Below are 23,803 nucleotides of genomic sequence, written 5' to 3' on the forward strand. Positions count from 1 at the left end.
TATGAGATGTAGGTCTACCAGCCTATTAGATATGAGATGTAGGTCTATCAGCCTATTAGATATGAGATGTAGGTCTATCAGCCTATTAGATATGAGATGTAGGTCTATCAGCCTATTAGATATGAGATGTAGGTCTACCAGCCTATTAGATATGAGATGTAGGTCTACCAAGCCTATTAGCTTGTGTTTTTTACAAAGGCATTTATAGTCAGCATTCATTGGCTTTTTTTTTACCAGTTTCACAGGTTTGTCCCTTGAAGCCAGGTGTACAAATACACTCTCCTGTCTCATCATGACAGACCCCTCCGTTGGAGCAAACAGGACAGCTGTGTTCACAGCTAGGACCCCACAGGCCAGGCTTGCATTCTAGGATTGAAACAGAGCACTCGTTAGAAAGCAATTGTCTGGCCTGAAAATAATCCTGGACCAAAATGAATGGACGCAATGGATACACTCCATTTAATTGGGTTGAGACAATTATAATTGGTCAGTTGAATTTCCAGCGTAGCTAACAGATAAAAGTTTGACACAAAACTGACGAGGCAAAAACCATGTTGTTTTGAAAGAATAAGGAACATTGTGTAGTACTCCAATAGTATTGTGTAGTACTCCAATAGTATTGTGTAGTACTCCAATAGTATTGTGTAGTACTCCAATAGTATTGTGTAGTACTCCAATAGCATTGTGTAGTACTCCAATAGCATTGTGTAGTACTCCAATAGTATTGTGTAGTACTCCAATAGTATTGTCTAGTACTCCAATAGTATTGTGTAGTACTCCAATAGTATTGTGTAGTACTTCAATAGTATTGTGTAGTACTCCAATAGTATTGTGTAGTACTCCAATAGTATTGTGTAGTACTCCAATAGTATTGTGTAGTACTCCAATAGTATTGTGTAGTACTCCAATAACATTGTGTAGTACTCCAATAGCATTGTGTAGTACTCCAATAGCATTGTGTAGTACTCCAATAGCATTGTGTAGTACTCCAATAGCATTGTGTAGAAGTAGAACTGCAGTAGTATTGGGTAGTATTCTGTATTGAGTTGTACTGCTGTAGTAGAGTGCAGTAAAAAAAAAAAATTTTTTACTAGGCAAGTCAGTTAAGAACAAATTCTTATTTTCAATGACAGCCTACTGGGGAACAGTGGGTTAACTGCCTTGTTCAGGGGCAGAACAACAGATTGTGTACCTTGTCAGCTTGGGGATTTGAACTTGCAACCATTTTGGTTACTAGTCCAACACTCTAACCACTAGGCTATGCTACCGCCACAGCGTAGCCTAGTGATGGGTTGTATTACAATAGTATTTGGTGGTATTGGGTAGTATTCTGTAGTGTTGGGTATTATAGGGTATTGGGTGCAGTAATAGGTTGTATTACAATAGTATTTGGTGGTATTGGGTAGTATTCTGTAGTGTTGGGTATTATAGGGTATTGGATGCAGTAATGGGTTGTATTACAATAGTAGTTGATGGTATTGGGTAGTATTGTGTAGTGTTGGGTATTATAGGGTATTGGGTGCAGTAATGTTGTATTACAATAGTATTTGGTGGTATTGGGTAGTATTCTGTAGTGTTGGGTATTGGGTGCGGTAATGGGTTGTATTACAATAGTATTTGGTGGTATTGGGTAGTATTGTGTAACTAACTTCTGACGATGAGCCTCGTGATGGCTGATGTGGACTTGGCTCCAGCGATGGACCTGGCTGTGTAGAGACCTGCGTCTGAAGACGCCACTCCCTGGATGGGGTACACCAGGATGTCTGGGATCTCATTCTTAGGCACTGAGTGAATGAAGGAGTCTGGGAGAGACAAGAGGTTTCACATTACATTTACAGTTAGGTTATATGGGGGAGTGACCTTATTTATAGTAAGGGTTACATGGAGAAAATCGTACCTCTCTGAAATGAAAATGGATGGCCCTCCCTTCAGCTAAATATATTTGACCTAAACCATCCCTGAACGTTTGAAAAAAACAAAACAAGTGACCCTCCCTTATACCCCAAAGTAATAATTAAAACAAAGTGGATAGCAGAGAACATGTCTACCGTTTATCCTCACTTCCTGGACAGACCAGACCCTTAGATATCTTCTTTATAGTAAAAGCATTGCATTAATCTATTATCTTATTTGCATGTCAGAGAAGGAAAAAAAAAATCACACTTTATAAACATTTCATGCAATTCTACGTCATTTTACATATTAGCAGAATATTTTTTAAATACCAAACAAATTATCGAAATTACAGGCTAAGAATGGATAGAGAGATATTCCTGTGTTCGTTTTATCATATTTCTGGTGTCTTGTTCGCAACGAAATTGTCCCTGTTTGCAAATAATTAAATGTGAGACGTCATTAGGGATCTGAGCATGGTTAGTCTTACCTTTCCACCCCTAACAGAGTAAACCTACCGACCCAGAAAAGTGTCAGCTTTAACAGCTGGCTACTCCTCTTCAGTGGTTTAATCCAATGAGAAAAGGTCACAAGTGTTTCCCCCTAAAAGCTGTCTGGGTTTAAACATCTTCTATTGTACAGAAAGTGAATAACTTCATCAATTGATAGTGACAGAATTAGATTTATCTACCAAGCAAAGTAATTTTTGTTTGTCTTTTCGGCTATAAAAGTGTATAGCTTAGCCTCTGAATGTCAAAGAAACTAAACAATTATATCCCCATTTGCATCGGAGTCACATCTTTCCCGAGTATTTTACAGCTTGTTTCTAGCATAAAGCATCGCGGACCAAAGCACTGTTATAGATCACTTTATATAATCGGATTTTCTTATCTAACAAGGTCTGTGCTTTTTGCTGTTGTCTTTAATAAAAGGTAGGCCTATGGCATGTCTAACAAGGTCTGTGCTTTTTGCCATTGTCTTTAATAAAAGGTAGGCCTATGGCATGTCTAACAAGGTGTAACAACTGTCGATGAAGAGAGTGGACCAAGGTGCAGCGGAGTTCGTGTTCATCATAAAAGGTTTTAATTAAAAAACAAGAGAACACTACCAAAATGCACAAAAACGACAGCAAACAGATTTGCAGGCTAGACAAACAGCAGTGCAAATACAACTACCCACAAAAACCCAAACCAAACACACACCTAATTATAGGACTCTCAATCAGAGGCAACTAGAAACACCTGCCTCCAATTGAGAGTCCAACACCCAAACCTAAACATAGAAAAACGAACCTAGACAGAACGTAGAAATACATACAAAACATAAACCCTCTGCCACGTTGTGACCAAAACTAATACAATTACTCCCTCTGCTGGTCAGGACGTGACAGTACCCCCCCCCTAAAGGTGCAGACCCCGAATGCACCTAAAAGAAAAGACAAAAACCCCAAAACAACAAAAATATCCCCCTAAACTAAAGGGAGGGAAGGGAGGGTGGCTGCCGTCAACGATGGCCCTGTGCTACACCCCCCCTCCCCAACCCACCTATATTGGAGGCGGCTCAGGTGCGGGACGTGGACCCCGCTCCACCCTCGGCGTCGCCCACTTAGGTGGCGCCCCTGGCCGCGTCGGAGGACTGGTGGGCGACCCTGACGTCGCCGGCTGACGGGCGGCGCCTGGCTGGCGGCTGTCCCTTGCTGCGCCCGACTGGCGGATGACCCTGGCTTAGCCCGGCTGGCGGGTGGCGATGGCTGCGCCCGGCTGGCGGACGACGATGGCAGATCCGGTACGGCGGGCCGCTCTGGCAGATCCGGGCAGACGGGCCGCTCTGGCGGCTCCTGACTGGCGGGCGGCTCTGGCGGCTCCTGACTGGCGGGCGGCTCTGGCGGCTCCTGACTGGCGGGCGGCTCTGGCGGCTCCTGACTGGCGGGCGGCTCTGGCGGCTCCTGACTGGCGGGCGGCTCTGGCGGCTCCTGACTGGCGGGCGGCTCTGGCGGCTCCTGACTGGCGGGCGGCTCTGGTGGCTCCTGACTGGCGGGCGGCTCTGGCGGCACCAGACTGGCGAGGCTGGGCTGACGCACTAGATGCCTGATGCGTGGGGCTGGTACAGGATGTGCCAGTCTGGGCACACGAACCTCAGGGCTAGTGCGGGGAGCTGACCTGGGGCTCCATCCTCGCCCCGCAAAACTGCCCTTGTGCCCCCCCCAAAAAAATTATTGGGGCTGCCTCTCGGGTTTACTTAACTCCTCCATAGCCCTGGAAATGCTCATCCTCATCTCCGCCCACGTCCATCCTTCTTCCTCGTTCCTCCGCAGCTTGGTCCGAGTTTGGTGGGTAGTTCTGTAACAACTGTCGATGAAGAGAGTGGACCAAGGTGCAGCGGAGTTCGTGTTCATCATAAAAGGTTTTAATTAAAAAACAAGAGAACACTACCAAAATGCACAAAAACGACAACAAACAGATTTGCAGGCTAGACAAACAGCAGTGCAAATACAACGACCCACAAAAACCCAAACCAAACACACACCTATATATAGGACTCTCAATCAGAGGCAACTAGAAACACCTGCCTCCAATTGAGAGTCCAACACCCAAACCTACACATAGAAAAACGAACCTAGACAGAACGTAGAAATACATACAGAACACAAACCCTCTGCCACGTCCTGACCAAAACTAATACAATTACTCCCTCTGCTGGTCAGAACGTGACACAAGGTCTGTGCTTTTTGCCGTTGTCTTTAATAAAAGGCATACCCTCAATTACCCCCTCAATTCAAGTCTTGGTTTTAACTTAACAGCCCATCTCTGGCATGGTAGGCTATTTCATATTTAAAGTGCATGGTGGGATTGGAGGGATTGGAGGAATTGACGACAAATCTATGGATATAGCAGCCTTGCACAAAGTCCTGCGCACATACCACCAGTATGTGAAATGTCACACTAGGAAAAATAGGACTCTTGACTTGTGCTATGGGACAATACCAAATTAGTTTTCTGCTACCAACAGACCTCCCCTGGGGACATCAGACCACAATGTGGTTTACCTCAGGCCAACCTACTGTCGGCCCTTGGAGAGGGAGAAACCCACAGTTAAAACTGTCCAGATCTGGAAGGACAACAGTATCACTTGTCTCCAGGTGTGTTTTGACTGTACTATGTGGGAGGTATTTGGTCTCCAGGGGTGTTTTGACTGTACTATGTGGGAGGTATTTGGTGTTTTGACTGTACTATGTAGGAGGTATTTGGTCTCCAGGGGTGTTTTGACTGTACCATGTGGGAGGTATTTGGTCTCCAGGGGTGTTTTGACTGTACTATGTGGGAGGTATTTGGTCTCCAGGGGTGTTTTGACTGTACTGTGTGGGAGGTATTTGGTCTCCAGGGGTGTTTTGACTGTACTGTGTGGGAGGTATTTGGTGTTTTGACTACTATGTGGGAGGTATTTGGTCTCCAGGGGTGTTTTGACTGTACCAGGTGGGAGGTATTTGGTCTCCAGGGGTGTTTTGACTGTACTATGTGGGAGGTATTTGGTCTCCAGGGATGTTTTGACTGTACTATGTGGGAGGTATTTGGTCTCCAGGGATGTTTTGACTGTACCATGTGGGAGGTATTTGGTCTCCAGGGGTGTTTTGACTGTACTATGTGGGAGGTATTTGGTCTCCAGGGGTGTTTTGACTGTACTGTGTGGGAGGTATTTGGTCTCCAGGGGTGTTTTGACTGTACTGTGTGGGAGGTATTTGGTGTTTTGACTACTATGTGGGAGGTATTTGGTCTCCAGGGGTGTTTTGACTGTACCAGGTGGGAGGTATTTGGTCTCCAGGGGTGTTTTGACTGTACTATGTGGGAGGTATTTGGTCTCCAGGGATGTTTTGACTGTACTATGTGGGAGGTATTTGGTCTCCAGGGATGTTTTGACTGTACCATGTGGGAGGTATTTGGTCTCCAGGGGTGTTTTGACTGTACCATGTGGGAGGTATTTGGTCTCCAGGGGTGTTTTGACTGTACTATGTGGGAGGTATTTGGTGTTTTGACTGTACTATGTGGGAGGTATTTGGTCTCCAGGGGTGTTTTGACTGTACTATGTGGGAGGTATCTGGTCTCCAGGGGTGTTTTGACTGTACCATGTGGGAGGTATTTGGTCTCCAGGGGTGTTTTGACTGTACTATGTGGGAGGTATTTGGTCTCCAGGGGTGTTTTGACTGTACTGTGTGGGAGGTATTTGGTCTCCAGGGGTGTTTTGACTGTACCAGGTGGGAGGTATTTGGTCTCCAGGGGTGTTTTGACTGTACTAGGTGGGAGGTATTTGGTCTCCAGGGATGTTTTGACTGTACTATGTGGGAGGTATTTGGTCTCCAGGGATGTTTTGACTGTACCATGTGGGAGAAATTTGGTCTCCAGGGGTGTTTTGACTGTACTATGTGGGAGGTATTTGGTCTCCAGGGATGTTTTGACTGTACCATGTGGGAGGTATTTGGTCTCCAGGGGTGTTTTGACTGTACCATGTGGGAGGTATTTGGTCTCCAGAAGTGTTTTGACTGTACCATGTGGGAGGTATTTGGTCTCCAGGGGTGTTTTGACTGTACTATGTGGGAGGTATTTGGTGTTTTGACTGTACTATGTGGGAGGTATTTGGTCTCCAGGGGTGTTTTGACTGTACTATGTGGGAGGTATTTGGTGTTTTGACTGTACTGTGTGGGAGGTATTTGGTCTCCAGGGGTGTTTTGACTGTACCATGTGGGAGGTATCTGGTCTCCAGGGGTGTTTTGACTGTACTGTGTGGGAGGTATTTGGTGTTTCGACTGTACTATGTGGGAGGTATTTGGTGTTTTGACTCTACTATGTGGGAGGTATCTGGTGTCCAGGGGTGTTTTGACTGTACTGTGTGGGAGGTATTTGAGGACAGCAGCTCTGATCTTGATGAACTCACAGATGTTGTTTCAGACTGTAAACTTCTGTGTTGAGTCAGTTGTGCCAACTAAAACCTGTAAAATCTTCCCTAACAATAAGCCTTGGGTATCAAAACATCTAAAATATCAGGCAGTTTATGCTGAGGGTGATAGACAGGCTTTAAGAGATGTACAATATGGGATCAAGAGACAGATACCGGTGGACAAGGAGGCATACAAGCAAAGGGTGGAAAGGACCCTCTCCTCAGGAAACGCAAGGGTGGAGAGGACCCTCTCCGCAGGAAACGCAAGGGTGGAGAGGACCCTCTCCTCAGGAAACGCAAGGGTGGAGAGGACCCTCTCCTCAGGAAACGCAAGGGTGGAAAGGACCCTCTCCTCAGGAAACGCAAGGGTGGAGAGGACCCTCTCCTCAGGAAACGCAAGGGTGGAGAGGACCCTCTCCGCAGGAAACGCAAGGGTGGAAAGGACCCTCTCCTCAGGAAACGCAAGGGTGGAGAGGACCCTCTCCGCAGGAAACGCAAGGGTGGAGAGGACCCTCTCCGCAGGAAACGCAAGGGTGGAGAGGACCAGAACATGGCTAATGAACTGAATGTTTTCTTCTCAAGATTTGAATCAGACAACTTTTGTGTCGGAGGTAAAACAAATGGAAGCATCATTACAAATGTTTGAGAGAGTTGTTGTTAAACAGTCTGATGTTTTAAAGTTGTTCTGTTGGATGAAACATATACAAAAGCCCAGGCCCAGACAAAATAAGTGGACATGTGTTAAAGCACTGCGCTGAACAATTGACTGGTGTTTTTATAGACATTTTCCAATCCTCGCTCGACCAGCAACACGTGCCAGTATTGTGGGAAAACTCAATAATTATACCAATTCCTAAAGCATCTAATCCCTCTGTGCTGAATGACTACGGCCCTGTCGCCTTGACATCCTTAGTAATGAAATGCCTTGAGAAACCTGTGAAAAGTCATATTCTCAGCTTCACCCAGAAGCTTCTCGACTCATTTCAGTTTGCCTATCAGCCTAGCAGAGGAGTTGAGGATGCCATTCTTACCCTCCTTAACATGGTCTACAGACATCTAGAGGGTGTACTCTCCTCAACATGGTCTATAGACATCTAGAGCGTGTACTCTCCTCAACATGGTCTATAGACATCTAGAGGGTGTACTCTCCTCAACATGGCAACATGGTCTACAGACATCTAGAGGGTGTACTCTCCTCAACATGGTCTACAGACATCTAGAGGGTGTACTCTCCTCAACATGGTCTATAGACATCTAGAGGGTGTGCTCTCCTCAACATGGTCTACAGACATCTAGAGGGTGTACTCTCCTCAAATGCAACATGGTCTACAGACATCTAGAGGGTGTACTCTCCTCAACATGGTCTACAGACATCTAGAGGGTGTACTCTCCTCAACATGGTCTATAGACATCTAGAGGGTGTGCTCTCCTCAACATGGTCTACAGACATCTAGAGGGTGTACTCTCCTCAACATGGTCTATAGACATCTAGAGGATGTACTCTCCTCAACATGGTCTACAGACATCTAGAGGGTGTACTCTCCTCAACATGGTCTATAGACATCTAGAGGGTGTATTCTCCTCAACATGGTCTATAGACATCTAGAGGGTGTACTCTCCTCAACATGGTCTATAGACATCTAGAGCGTGTACTCTCCTCAACATGGTCTATAGACATCTAGAGGGTGTACTCTCCTCAACATGGTCTATAGACATCTAGAGGGTGTACCCTCCTCAACATGGTCTATAGACATCTAGAGGGTGTACCCTCCTCAACATGGTCTATAGACATCTAGAGGGTGTACTCTCCTCAACATGGTCTATAGACATCTAGAGGGTGTACTCTCCTCAACATGGTCTATAGACATCTAGAGCGTGTACTCTCCTCAACATGGTCTATAGACATCTAGAAGGAGCCAAATCCCATGTTAGTGTTCTGTTTGTTGACTTTTCTTCTGCCTTCAACACAATCCAGCCCTACATTCTGGCACAGAGACTCATTCGGGACTTGTCCTTAGATGGGGGGCTGGTTTTGTGGATGTGGGACTTCCAACGCTCACAGCGAGTCAAAATAGGTCCCCACGTGTCGGACATACGCAACACCAACACAGTCTCTCCTCAGCGATGTGTTTCGTCCCCACTCCACCACCAACACAGGCTCTCCTCAGAGATGTGTTTCGTCCCCACTCCACCACAGGCTCTCCTCTATTTTATCTAATCTTTCATTGAGAGTATTTTAACTTTTTGTAATGTTTGTTGGTTTGGCAATGCCACTGTCAGCCAGAGAAATATGCTGAGAAGGATTATCACCACAGCAAGCAAGGTACTTGGAGTCAAACAGACAGGCCTGGATGAGATCTTTAAGGTCAGGTTCCTCCCCAAGGTACTTGGAGTCAGGCTTTGATGATATCTTTAAGGTCAGGGCCCTCAGCAAGGTACTTGGAGTCAAACAGACAGGCCTGGATGAGATCTTTAAGGTCATGTTCCAATTGACCCAGTAAGGCCAGCAGAATAATGTTCCTATAGACCCAGTAAGGCTAGCAGGCTAATGTTCCTATCCACCCAGTAAGGCCAGCAGAATAATGTTCCTATCGACTCAGTAAGGCCAGCAGGCTAATGTTCCTATAGACCCAGTAAGACCAGCAGGCTAATGTTCCTATCCACCCAGTAAGGCCAGCAGGCTAATGTTCCTATCCACTCAGTAAGGCCAGCAGGCTAATGTTCCTATAGACCCAGTAAGGCCAGCAGGCTAATGTGTCTATAGACCCAGTAAGGCTAACAGGCTAATGTTCCTATAGACCCAGTAAGGCTAACAGGCTAATGTTCCTATAGACCCAGTAAGGCTAACAGGCTAATGTTCCTATCCACTCAGTAAGGCCAGCAGGCTAATGTTCCTATCCACTCAGTAAGGCCAGCAGGCTAATGTTCCTATCCACCCAGTAAGGCTAACAGGCTAATGTTCCTATCCACCCAGTAAGGCCAGCAGGCTAATGTGTCTATAGACCCAGTAAAACCAGCAGGCTAATGTTCCTATAGACCCAGTAAGGCCAGCAGGCTAATGTTCCTATAGACCCAGTAAGGCCAGCAGGCTAATGTTCCTATAGACCCAGTAAGGCCAGCAGGCTAATGTGTCTATAGACCCAGTAAAACCAGCAGGCTAATGTTCCTATAGACCCAGTAAGGCCAGCAGGCTAATGTTCCTATAGACCCAGTAAGGCCAGCAGGCTAATGTTCCTATAGACCCAGTAAGGCTAGCAGGCTAATGTTCCTATCCACCCAGTAAGGCCAGCAGAATAATGTTCCTATCGACTCAGTAAGGCCAGCAGGCTAATGTTCCTATAGACCCAGTAAGACCAGCAGGCTAATGTTCCTATCCACCCAGTAAGGCCAGCAGGCTAATGTTCCTATCCACTCAGTAAGGCCAGCAGGCTAATGTTCCTATAGACCCAGTAAGGCCAGCAGGCTAATGTGTCTATAGACCCAGTAAGGCTAACAGGCTAATGTTCCTATAGACCCAGTAAGGCTAACAGGCTAATGTTCCTATAGACCCAGTAAGGCCAACAGGCTAATGTTTCTATCCACTCAGTAAGGCCAGCAGGCTAATGTTCCTATCCACTCAGTAAGGCCAGCAGGCTAATGTTCCTATAGACCCAGTAAGGCCAGCAGGCTAATGTTCCTATAGACCCAGTAAGGCCAGCAGGCTAATGTGTCTATAGACCCAGTAAGGCTAGCAGGCTAATGTTCCTATCCACCCAGTAAGGCCAGCAGGCTAATGTTCCTAACCACTCAGTAAGGCCAGCAGGCTAATGTTCCTATCCACCCAGTAAGGCCAGCAGGCTAGTCTTTAAAAAAAAAAATTGTAATATGTAACTGTTATGAAAGTTGTATTGTCAATTTTGTTTTGCATTTAAACGGCACCTTAAACGTGTACATGACACTGCAACAAAATGTCCCCATGGGGACAATAAAGTAAGTAAGTCAGTCAGTCAATAAGTCATTAAGTCAGTCAGTCAGTCAGTCAGTCAGTCAGTCAGTCAGTCATTAAGTCATTAAGTCAGTCAGTCAGTCAGTCAGCTAGAGGTTAATGGTCAGTCAGTCAGTCAGTCAGCTAGAGGTTAATGGTCAGTCAGTCAGTCAGTAAGTCAGTCAGTCAGTCAGTCAGTCAGTCAGTCAGTCAGTGAGTGAGTCAGTCAGTGAGTCAGTGAGTCAGTGAGTCAGTCAGTGAGTCAGTCAGTCAGTCAGTGAGTCAGTCAGTCAGTCAGTGAGTCAGTCAGTCAGTCAGTCAGTCAGTGAGTGAGTCAGTCAGTGAGTCAGTGAGTCAGTGAGTCAGTCAGTCAGTCAGCTAGAGGTTAATGGTCAGTCAGTCAGTCAGTCAGTCAGCCAGTCAGTCAGTCAGTCAGTCAGTCAGTCAGTCAGCCAGTCAGCCAGTTAATGGTCAGTCAGCCAGTCAGTCAGTCAGTCAGTCAGTCAGCCAGTCAGCCAGTCAGTCAGTCAGTCAGTCAGTCAGTCAGTCAGCCAGTCAGTCAGTCAGTATAGCCTAATGTAGTCTGTCAAACAGAAAGGACTACCTCTTATTTGTTAAACAGGAAGAAATATGCTCCAACACAAAGCCGTCTTGTTGTTAGTAATCTAATTAAAATGAAGACGGTTTAAATGAATTATGCCTACTTGAATCTTTACTACTGTCCATTTCTGATTGATTGTTCCGCAGCTGTTAAACATATTGGACATAAAAGATTGCAAAAACACCAGGAAATCAGCTCCGTGTGACTTTCATAAACACCAGGAAATCAGCTCCGTGTGACTTTCATAAACACCAGGAAATCAGCTCCATGTGACTTTCATTTTGGAAATCTGTTCCCAAGATTAATAGAGAGATGTGTAAGCAAGGTTTGAAATTATTATGTTTTAGTGAAATATTACATCTGTTTGGGCTTCTTGCTGTCACAGGCGCCGAAATGAGCAGACCAAGGTGCAGCGTGGAATATGTTCATCTTGTAATTTAATGCGACAAAAATCAACACTGTACAAATTAAACAAAAAATTACAGCCGACAGTTCTGTCAGGTACTCACAACTAAACAGAAAGCAACTACCCACAAAACCCAAAGGAAAAACAGGCTGCCTAAGTATGGTTCCTAATCAGAGACAACGATAGACAGCTGCCTCTGATTGGAAACCATACCTGGCCAAAACATAGAAAACAAAACATAGAATGCCCACCCACCTATCACACCCTGGCCTAGCTAAACAGAGAAAACACAGCTCTCTTAGGTCAGAGTGTGAGACTTGCGGTCAATTTGCAGTCTACAAATTATTTTTAATTATGTTCCGGGACCCCCGAACATCCGCTCAAGAAATCGGCTGCGGCTGAATCTAGTTCATGATCCCTGGTCTAGGGTTTACCGAGAATGGTGCGACAAACAAAAAACAGCTCATTGATGAGAGGTCCAATGAGAATGGCTAGAATGGTGCAATCTAACAGGCTGGCTGCAAACAGACCAATAACAGCGCAGTACAACAGCGGTGAGCAGAACGACATCTCTGAACACACAACTCGTTGGTCCTTGTCTCAGATTGGCTATTGCAGCAGACGACCACACCGGGTTCCACTCCTATCAGCTAAAAACAAGAAGAAGAGGCTTCAGTGGGTACACCATCACCAACACTGGACAATAGAGGAGTGGAAAAACATTGCCTGGTCCGACGAATCCTGGTTCCTGATTGTCCTTGCGTCATGCTAATGGCAGAGTCGTAAGCAGCATGAGTCCATGGCCCTATCCTGTCTGGTGTCAACGGTACTGGCTGGTAGCGGTGGTATACTAGTGTGGAGAATGATTTCCTGGCACGCTTTAGGTCCCACGATACCAATTGAGCAACGATTGAACGCCACAACATATCTGAACATTGTCTTTGACCAATAGAGTATCTTTGGGATGAGATAGAACGGGCTGTTCGCAGTTTGGAAGGACTGCCATCCATTCTGGAGCAACTGCGTGATGCCATGGCATCAGCACGGACCAACATCCCTGTGGAACATTTCTGACACCTGATAGAATCCATGTCCCGAAGAGATCTGGAGGCAAAGGGGGCTCCGACACGGTACTAGACAGGTGTACATAATAAACTGACCGGTTAGTGTATATTGGAGGATCACGTTACAGAGAGATATCAGTAACCATGACAATACAAACAAAACAAAACACACTTTTATACAAACAAACAAGCCAAAACAAACGATAGAACTATTTACATACTGTAAGGTTTACCATTTTTATAGATGACTGCGTCCTCTGCGAACACTTTCCTGCGAGTGAAACAGATGTCGACATCTTCTCCTATACTGACTGTGATGGTTAGCGACTTTGGTAGGAATGTGGCTGGGGAGGCAAACACAAACACAACATTACTCTCAGTGGTGGGTAGACAACTTTACTCTCAGTGGTGGGTAGACAACTTTACTCTCAGTGGTGGGTAGACAACTTTACTCTCAGTGGTGGGTAGACAACTTTACTCTCAGTGGTGGGTAGACAACTTTACTCTCAGTGGTGGGTAGACAACTTTACTCTCAGTGGTGAGTAGACAATTTTACTCTCAGTGGTGAGTAGACAATTTTACTCTCAGTGGTGGGTAGATAACTTTACTCTCAGTGGTGGGTAGATAACTTTACTCTCAGTGGTGGGTAGATAACTTTACTCTCAGTGGTGGGTAGACAACATTACTCTCAGTGGTGGGTAGATAACTTTACTCTCAGTGGTGAGTAGACAACTTTACTCTCAGTGGTGGGTAGACAACTTTACTCTCAGTGGTGGGTAGACAACTTTACTCTCAGTGGTGGGTAGACAACTTTACTCTCAGTGGTGGCTAGACAACATTACTCTCAGTGGTGGGTAGACAACATTACTCTCAGTGGTGGGTAGACAACATTACTCTCAGTGGTGAGTAGATAACTTTACTCTCAGTGGTGAGTAGACAACTTTACTCTCAGTGGTGGGTAGACAACTTTACTCTCAGTGGTGGGTAGACAACTTTACTCTCAGTGGTGGGTAGACAACTTTACTCTCAGTGGTGGGTAGACAACATTACTCTCAGTGGTGGGTAGACAACATTACTCTCAGTGGTGGGTAGACAACATTACTCTCAGTGGTGAGTAGATAACTTTACTCTCAGTGGTGGGTAGACAACTTTACTCTCAGTGGTGGGTAGACAACTTTACTCTCAGTGGTGGGTAGACAACTTTACTCTCAGTGGTGGGTAGCAGAAACTAGACAGGCACAAGGTGAATGGGGGCACAGTTTTGCAGTGACTTTGCAGTGTGACTTAGGGTCCAGTAAGGAATGCATCCGGCAAACAAACACTTTGACTGGAAGTCAAATCCAATGTTCACCTTCCAGCAATCAACTCCCTGTCTGTCTGTCTGTCTGTCTGTCTGTCTGTCTGTCTGTCTGTCTGTCTGTCTGTCTGTCTGTCTGTCTGTCTGTCTGTCTGTCTGTCTGTCTGTCTGTCTGTCTGTCTGTCTGTCAGGTTGGTATTGGTAGTGTTTCATTAGGGAGTCAGAATAACAGTATTTAATGTTTCATTAGAGTCAGAATAACAGTATTTAATGTTTCATTAGAGTCAGAATAACAGTATTTATCCTCATTGTCTATGAGTTGTTAATGTTTCATTTAGTAGCATCTTGCAATGACAGTAGTGTGCACCCTGCACCCAGGGACCCAAACAGTGGTCTCCTAGCAACAACCATACACCACACAGGGACCCAAACAGTGGTCTCCTAGCAACAACAAAACACCACACAGGGACCCAAACAGTGGTCTCCTAGCAACAACCATACACCACACAGGGAACCAAACAGTGGTCTCCTAGCAACAACCATACACCACACAGGGAACCAAACAGTGGTCTCCTAGCAACAACCATACACCAAACAGTGGTCTCCTAGCAACAACCATACACCACACAGGGAACCAAACAGTGGTCTCCTAGCAACAACCACACACCACACAGGGACCCAAACAGTGGTCTCCTAGCAACAACCATACACCACACAGGGACCCAAACAGTGGTCTCCTAGCAACAACCATACACCACACAGGGACACAAACAGTGGTCTCCTAGCAACAACCATACACCACACAGGGACCCAAACAGTGGTCTCCTAGCAACAACCATACATCAAACAGTGGTCTCCTAGCAACAACCATTCACCACACAGGGAACCAAACAATGGTCTCCTAGCAACAACCATACACCACACAGGGAACCAAACAGTGGTCTCCTAGCAACGACCATACACCACACAGGGACCCAAACAGGAAAGCCTCAAAACAATAGAATAGAACTGTACACGCTAGAACACAATATCAATGCGTTATCACCTTCATTCAGCATCTTGTATGTGTATATCTGATTTGTGTCACTCTTTCTGGCCCTGCAGTAGAATTCTCCAAAGATATCACTGCGAGTCTTCCATTCGATCTTGGAGGCATGGTGGTAGGCTGTATCGGGACCGACGGGCAGCCTCTGGGGGTGGGTCAGAGGGAAGTCACGACCCATACCTAACGGAAATGTGCACGTGTAAAAAAAAAATGTTGGAAATACAAGAATTACACAATAATCACTTTATTGTAACACAAAATGTATGACATGTTAAAAATGCATTCTACCTTGTCTTTGCTGTTTGCTTTCACAAGTTTACCTGAAAAGCTAGTTTGTAGTGCATTTCTAAATTCCTAGATCAATTGAAATGTATTGGAAACAGATTTTAAAGACATTTCACGTGCCGTGGAAGGTGTTAGAATTGCAAACGTAATGTGTTAATCTTGTGTGAAAGTCCCATCCCATACCCAGGATACTGCTGGAGCTGGAGGTGGTACTGTCTGGCCGGGAGGTCCAATCACTACTGACGCAGTGGAGGGAGGAGTCGGATGATGTCACCATGGGGTCAGGGTTCACCAACGTCAGGTCTGCTATGTCTAGGGCATCACCTAAGACAGACAGACAGACAGACAGACAGACAGACAGACAGACAGACAGACAGACAGACAGACAGACAGACAGACAGACATTGAACAGATAAGTATTAAGCATTGAACAGATAAGTATTAAGTATTGAACAGATACATATTGGATATTGAACAGATAAGTATCAGATATTGAACAGATAAGTATCAGATATTGAACAGATAAGTATTAGGTATTGAACAGATAAGTATCAGGTATTGAACAGATAAGTATCAGGTATTGAACAGATAAGTATCAGATATTGAACAGATAAGTATCAGGTATTGAACAGATAAGTATCAGGTATTGAACAGATAAGTATCAGGTATTGAACAGATAAGTATCAGGTATTGAACAGATAAGTATCAGATATTGGACACAAAAGACAAGCTGGAAAATAATTCCGGATCCTTATTTGCAGCACTAAAGGTAGCATCAGATATGACATTATGTCACATCCTGACCAGCAGAGGGAGGTATTGTATCAGTTGTGGTCAGGATGTGGCAGGTTGTTGGTATGTTAAGGGTTTGTGTTGGGGATGGGACTCCCAATTGAAGGCAGGTGTGTTGAGTTGCCTTTGATTGGGAGTCCTATATAGAAGGGTGTGTTTTTCTTTGAGATTGTGGGTAGTTGTTTGTGTGCACTGTGTTTGTTTTAGCCTGCCACGCCGTTGTGAGTATTGTTTTTTTTTTTTTTCCAGTGGATACTTCACTTGTTTTTTTATCAATAAACATGAGTGTCCACATTCCCGCTGCGCCTTGGTCTTCTCTCCACTATGAATCTTGTGACACATTAATTGTAATCTGAGACATTATATACTGTACATACAGTACAGTAATCTGTATCATTGCCAACTACATGATATTGAGGATGTTGGTATCTGTGCAACACATGGTATCACTACCCAGTACAGCCAGTAGAGGACTGGCCACCCCTCAGAGCCTGGTTCCTCTCTACCCGGCACAGCCAGAAGAGGACTGGCCACCCCTCAGAGCCTGGTTCCTCTCTACCCGGCACAGCCAGAAGAGGACTGGCCACCCCTCAGAGCCTGGTTCCTCTCTACCCGGCACAGCCAGAAGAGGACTGGCCACCCCTCAGAGCCTGGTTCCTCTCTACCCGGCACAGCCAGAAGAGGACTGGCCACCCCTCAGAGCCTGGTTCCTCTCTACCCGGCACAGCCAGAAGAGGACTGGCCACCCCTCAGAGCCTGGTTCCTCTCTACCCGGCACAGCCAGAAGAGGACTGGCCACCCCTCAGAGCCTGGTTCCTCTCTACCCGGCACAGCCAGAAGAGGACTGGTCACCCCTCAGAGCCTGGTTCCTCTCTACCCGGCACAGCCAGATGAGGACTGGCCACCCCTCAGAGCCTGGTTCCTCTCTAGGTTTCTTCCTAGGTTCCTGCCTTTCTAGGGAGTCTTTCCTAGCCACCATGGTTCTACACCTGCACTGCTTGCTGTTTGGGGGTTTTAGGCTGGGTTTCTGTATTAGCACTTTGTGACATCTGCTGATGTAAGAAGGGATTTATAAAATACATTTGATTTGATGCTAGTGTGTGTGTTCTTCATCCACAGGCAGAGAATCATGTCACATTTACAAAGACTGTGTCTGATTAAACAGACCAGAGGAGCTGGCTAGATACTAGTAGGTAGACAGGGAGATACTAGTAGGTAGACAGGGAGATACTAGTAGGTAGACAGGGAGATACTAGTAGGTAGACAGGGAGATACTAGTAGGTAGACAGGGAGATACTAGTAGGTAGACAGGGAGATACTAGTAGGTAGACAGGGAGATACTAGTAGGTAGACAGGGAGATACTAGTAGGTAGGCAGGGATATACTAGTAGGTAGACAGGGAGATACTAGTAGGTAGACAGGGAGATACTAGTAGGTAGGCAGGGATATACTAGTAGGTAGACAGGGAGATACTAGTAGGTAGACAGGGAGATACTAGTAGGTAGACAGGGAGATACTAGTAGGTAGACAGGGAGATACTAGTAGGTAGACAGGGAGATACTAGTAGGTAGACAAGGAGATACTAGTAGGTAGACAAGGAGATACTAGTAGGTAGGGAGATACTAGTAGGTAGACAGATACTAGTAGGTAGACAGATACTAGTAGGTAGACAAGGAGATACTAGTAGGTAGACAAGGAGATACTAGTAGGTAGACAGGGAGATATTAGTAGGTAGACAGGGAGATATTAGTAGGTAGACAGGGAGATATTAGTAGGTAGGCAGGGAGATATTAGTAGGTAGGCAGGGAGATACTAGTAGGTAGACAGGGAGATATTAGTAGGTAGACAGGGAGATACTAGTAGGTAGACAGATACTAGTAGGTAGACAAGGAGATACTAGTAGGTAGACAAGGAGATACTAGTAGACAAGGAGATACTAGTAGGTAGGGAGATACTAGTAGGTAGACAGGGAGATATTAGTAGGTAGGCAGGGAGATATTAGTAGGTAGGCAGGGAGATACTAGTAGGTAGGCAGGGAGATACTAGTAGGTAGGGAGATACTGGTAGGTAGGGAGATACTAGTAGGTAGACAGGGAGATATTAGTAGGTAGACAGGGAGATATTAGTAGGTAGACAGGGAGATATTAGTAGGTAGGCAGGGAGATACTAGTAGGTAGACAGGGAGATACTAGTAGGTAGACAGGGAGATATTAGTAGGTAGACAGGGAGATACTAGTAGGTAGACAGGGAGATACTAGTAGGTAGACAGGGAGATACTAGTAGGTAGACAGGGAGATACTAGTAGGTAGACAGGGAGATACTAGTAGGTAGGGAGATACTAGTAGGTAGACAGGGAGATACTAGTAGGTAGGGAGATACTAGTAGGTAGACAGGGAGATATTAGTAGGTAGGCAGGGAGATATTAGTAGGTAGACAGGGAGATACTAGTAGGTAGACAGGGAGATACTAGTAGGTAGACAGGGAGATACTAGTAGGTAGACAGGGAGATACTAGTAGGTAGACAGGGAGATACTAGTAGGTAGACAGGGAGATACTAGTAGGTAGACAGGGAGATACTAGTAGGTAGACAGGGAGATACTAGTAGGTAGGGAGATACTAGTAGGTAGACAGGGAGATACTAGTAGGTAGACAGGGATATACTAGTAGGTAGACAGGGAGATACTAGTAGACAGGGAGATACTAGTAGGTAGACAGGGAGATACTAGTAGGTAGACAGGGAGATACTAGTAGGTAGACAGGGAGAGTCGGCTGTAAATGAACGACAGCTTTTCTCTCCTTTCCAGAGCACATAGAGAGAGACGAAAGAGAGAGAGATGAAAGAGAGAGAGAGAGAGAGAGAGAGAGAGAGAGAAGAGAGAGAGAGAGAGAGACGATAGAGAGAGAGAGACGATAGAGAGACGAAGAGAGAGAGAGAGAGAGAGAGAGAGAGAGAGAGAGAGAGAGAGAGATGAAAGAGAGAGAGAGAGATTGAAAAATACTATTTTTTATTTAATTGAAATTCAAAAATCCTATTTTAATAGTTCTTGTTGGATTGTGAGTTGTTGTCTCATTTTGAAGGTAAAGAAAAAAAGTTATGAAATCTTTTTACGTTGCATGTTGGAATTTACAAGGATTGAAGTCCTCTGCTGTTGGGCTAAAGAGCAGAAACCCAGACTTCCTGAAAGAAATTGATGATGTTGATATTGTAGTACTACAGGAAACATGGTGCAGAGGTGATGTTTCCACTGGCTGTCCACTAGGTTATAGGGAGATCATCCTACCATCCACTACATTAAAAGGAATCAGACAGGGCAGAGACTCAGGACAGGGCAGAGACTCGGGACAGGGCAGAGACTCGGGACAGGGCAGAGACTCGGGACAGGGCAGAGACTCGGGACAGGGCAGAGACTCGGGACAGGGCAGAGACTCAGGACAGGGCAGAGACTCAGGACAGGGCAGAGACTCAGGACAGGGCAGAGACTCAAGGGGGAATGTTAATATGGTATAAATCTGAACTAATTCATTCAATCGAATTGATCAAAACAGGAGAATTCTTTATCTGGTTAAAAATCATAAACTTTATATTTGATAAATTAGCCTCCTTGACTAATCTAAAGAAGCATAAGAGCAAACCAGAAATAACAGAAAATGAAAAATGGTTTGATAATGATTGCAAAAATCTAAGAAAGTCGTTGAGAAATATATCTAATCAAAAACACAGAGAATCGGACAACAAAAATATACGCCTTCAATACGGGGGAAACACTGAAGCAATACAAACACACCCTGAGAACAATAAAGGAACAGCACATTAGAAATCAGCTGGATGGAATTGAGGAATCCATAGAATCAAACCACTTCTGGGAGAATTGGAATAAATTAAACAAATCTCGTCAGGAGGAATTGGCTCTCCAAAATGGGGATATGTGGAGAAATCACTTTGCAAACCTCTACAGCAATATAACAAAGAGCCCAGAACAAAAAGATATACAAGAAAAATTACAAATCCTTGAATTAGCAGTCAAAGACTATCAGAATCCTGTGGATACCCCTTTTACAGCCTTCCCTGTAGCTCAGTTGGTAGAGCATGGTGTTTGCAACGCCAGGGTTGTGGGTTCGATTCCCACGGGGGGCCAGTACAGGAAAAAAAATAAAATAAATAATGTATGAAATGTATGCATTCACTACTGTAAGTTGCTCTGGATAAGAGCGTCTGCTAAATGACAAAAATGTAAAAAAAAGAATTGTTGGAAAAACTTTGCACTCTCCAACCCAAAAAGGCCTGTGGTGCTGATGGTATTTTAAATGAAATGATCAAATATACAGACCACAAATTCAATTTGGCTATACTCAAACTCTTCAACATTATCCTCACTGCAGGTATTTTCCCCCCATATTTGGAACCAGGGATTGATCACACCAATCTGTAAAAATGTGACCCAAATAATTGCGTTAACAGCAACTTGGGGAAATTCTCTGCAGTATAATAAATAGCAGACGACATCATTTCCTTGATGAACACAAAGTCCTTAGCAGAAGCCAGATTGGATTGTTGTCAAACTACCGCACAAGAGACCACATTTACACCCTCCACACTCTATTTGACCAACAAGTGAAACAAAAACAAAGGCAAAATCTACTCGTGTTTCGTAGACTTCAAAAAAGCATTTGATTCAATTTGGTCTTTTTTTATAAACTAATAGAAGTGATATTGGAGAGAAAACATATGATGTTATTAAATCCATGTACACTGAAAACAAATGTGTAGTTAAAATTGGCAACAAGCAAGCAGACTTCTTCTCTCAGGGACGTGGAGTGAAACAGGGCTGTCCAATAAGTCCAACACTATTTAACATCTACATTAATGAATTGGCAAAAACATTAGAAGAATCGGAAGCACCTGGTCTCACCCTACACAACACTGAAATCAAGTGTCTGCTGTACGCAGATGACCTGGTGCTGCTGTCTCCCACTAAGGAGGGTCTGCTGTAGACAGATGATCTGGTGCTGTTGTCTCCCACTAAGGAGGGTCTGCTGTAGACAGATGACCTGGTGCTGCTGTCTCCCACTAAGGAGGGTCTGCTGTAGACAGATGACCTGGTGCTGCTGTCTCCCACTAAAGAGGGTCTGCTGTCACAGATGACCTGGTGCTGCTGTCTCCCACTAAGGAGGGTCTGCTGTAGACAGATGACCTGGTGCTGCTGTCTCCCACTAAGGAGGGTCTGCTGTAGACAGATGACCTGGTGCTGCTGTCTCCCACTAAGGAGGGTCTGCTGTAGACAGATGACCTGGTGCTGCTGTCTCCCACTAAGGAGGGTCTGCTGTAGACAGATGACCTGGTGCTGCTGTCTCCCACTAAGGAGGGTCTGCTGTAGACAGATGAACTGGTGCTGCTGTCTCCCACTAAGGAGGGTCTGCTGTAGACAGATGACCTGGTGCTGCTGTCTCCCACTAAGGAGGGTCTGCTGTAGACAGATGACCTGGTGCTGCTGTCTCCCACTAAAGAGGGTCTGCTGTAGACAGATGACCTGGTGCTGCTGTCTCCCACTAAGGAGGGTCTGCTGTAGACAGATGACCTGGTGCTGCTGTCTCCCACTAAGGAGGGTCTGCTGTAGACAGATGACCTGGTGCTGCTGTCTCCCACTAAGGAGGGTCTGCTGTAGACAGATGACCTGGTGCTGCTGTCTCCCACTAAGGAGGGTCTGCTGTAGACAGATGACCTGGTGCTGCTGTCTCCCACTAAGGAGGGGTTACAGCAGCACCTAGATCGTCTTCACAGGTTCTGTCTGACCTGGGCTCTGACCGTTAACCACAGGTTCTGTCAGACCTGGGCTCTGACCGTTAACCACAGGTTCTGTCTGGGCTCTGACCGTTAACCACAGGTTCTGTTAGACCTGGGCTCTGACCGTTAACCACAGGTTCTGTTAGACCTGGGCTCTGACCGTTAACCACAGGTTCTGTCTGGGCTCTGACCGTTAACCACAGGTTCTGTTAGACCTGGGCTCTGACCGTTAACCACAGGTTCTGTTAGACCTGGACTCTGACCGTTAACCACAGGTTCTGTCAGACCAGGGCTCTGACCGTTAACCACAGGTTCTGTCAGACCTGGGCTCTGACCGTTAACCACAGGTTCTGTCTGGGCTCTGACCGTTAACCACAGGTTCTGTCAGACCTGGGCTCTGACCGTTAACCACAGGTTCTGTTAGACCTGGGCTCTGACCGTTAACCACAGGTTCTGTCTGGGCTCTGACCGTTAACCACAGGTTCTGTTAGACCTGGGCTCTGACCGTTAACCACAGGTTCTGTTAGAACTGGGCTCTGACCGTTAACCACAGGTTCTGTTAGACCTGGGCTCTGACCGTTAACCACAGGTTCTGTCTGGGCTCTGACCGTTAACCACAGGTTCTGTTAGACCTGGGCTCTGACCGTTAACCACAGGTTCTGTTAGACATGGGCTCTGACCGTTAACCACAGGTTCTGTCAGACCTGGGCTCTGACCGTTAACCACAGGTTCTGTTAGACCTGGGCTCTGACCGTTAACCACAGGTTCTGTCAGACCTGGGCTCTGACCGTTAACCACAGGTTCTGTCAGACCTGGGCTCTGACCGTTAACCACAGGTTCTGTCAGACCTGGGCTCTGACCGTTAACCACAGGTTCTGTTAGACCTGGGCTCTGACCGTTAACCACAGGTTCTGTCAGACCTGGGCTCTGACCGTTAACCACAGGTTCTGTTAGACCTGGGCTCTGACCATTAACCACAGGTTCTGTCAGACCTGGGCTCTGACCGTTAACCACAGGTTCTGTCTGGGCTCTGACCGTTAACCTAAAAAAAACAAATATAATGATATTCCAAAAAAGGTCCGGAAATCAGGATGACAAATATAAATTCTATTTGAACACAGTTGTATTAGAACACACCAAAAACTACACGTATCTGGGACTAAATATCACTAACACAGGAAGCTTTCACATGGCTGTGAACGAGCTGAGAGACAAAGCAAGAAGAGCATTCTATTACATTAAAAGGAACATTAAAATCGAAATTCCAATTAGAATCTGGCTCAAAATGTTCCAATCAGTTATAGAACCAATTGCTCTGTATGGCAGTGAAGTACGGGGTCCACTCTCTAACAATGAATTCACCAAATGGGACAAACATCCAATTGAAATACTGCATGCAGAGTTTTGCAAGACTGTATTGCAAGTGCAAAGAAAAACTCCAAATAACACATGTAGAGCAGAATTGGGCCAATACCCCCCTCCTCATTCGAATAGAAAAAATAGCCATCAAATGTTACAACCATCTAAAAACAATCACCCCAAAACATTCCATCACAGCTCTACAACGTCAAGAGATGAAACCAGAGAAGAGTCCCCTCAGCCAGCTGGTTCTGAGGCTCAGTTCACTAACCCAAACCAACCCCATAGAGCCTCAGGACAGCAGTCAGCCAGCTGGTTCTGAGGCTCAGTTCACTAACCCAAACCAACCCCATAGAGTCTCAGGACAGCAGTCAGCCAGCTGGTTC

At 45.6% G+C, this 23,803-nt stretch overlaps 1 protein-coding gene across 1 annotated transcript in view; it reads right to left on the reverse strand.

The window, feature by feature from the left end:
• The window catches only part of LOC106572677 (tyrosine-protein kinase receptor Tie-2), a 121,632-nt gene that overhangs the window by 79,031 nt on the left and 18,798 nt on the right, over nt 1-23,803 (reverse strand). The window contains exons 2-6 of the mRNA XM_045694105.1: nt 15,668-15,808; nt 15,200-15,379; nt 13,091-13,201; nt 1,650-1,802; nt 235-366 (exon numbers count right to left, since the gene is read on the reverse strand). Of these exons, the coding sequence (XP_045550061.1) occupies nt 235-366; nt 1,650-1,802; nt 13,091-13,201; nt 15,200-15,379; nt 15,668-15,808 (717 nt within the window). The remainder of the gene's footprint in view (nt 1-234; nt 367-1,649; nt 1,803-13,090; nt 13,202-15,199; nt 15,380-15,667; nt 15,809-23,803) is intronic.

The sequence above is a fragment of the Salmo salar genome, chromosome ssa01 (assembly GCF_905237065.1).
Source record: "Salmo salar chromosome ssa01, Ssal_v3.1, whole genome shotgun sequence".
In the NCBI taxonomy this organism is placed as follows: Eukaryota; Metazoa; Chordata; class Actinopteri; order Salmoniformes; family Salmonidae; genus Salmo; species Salmo salar.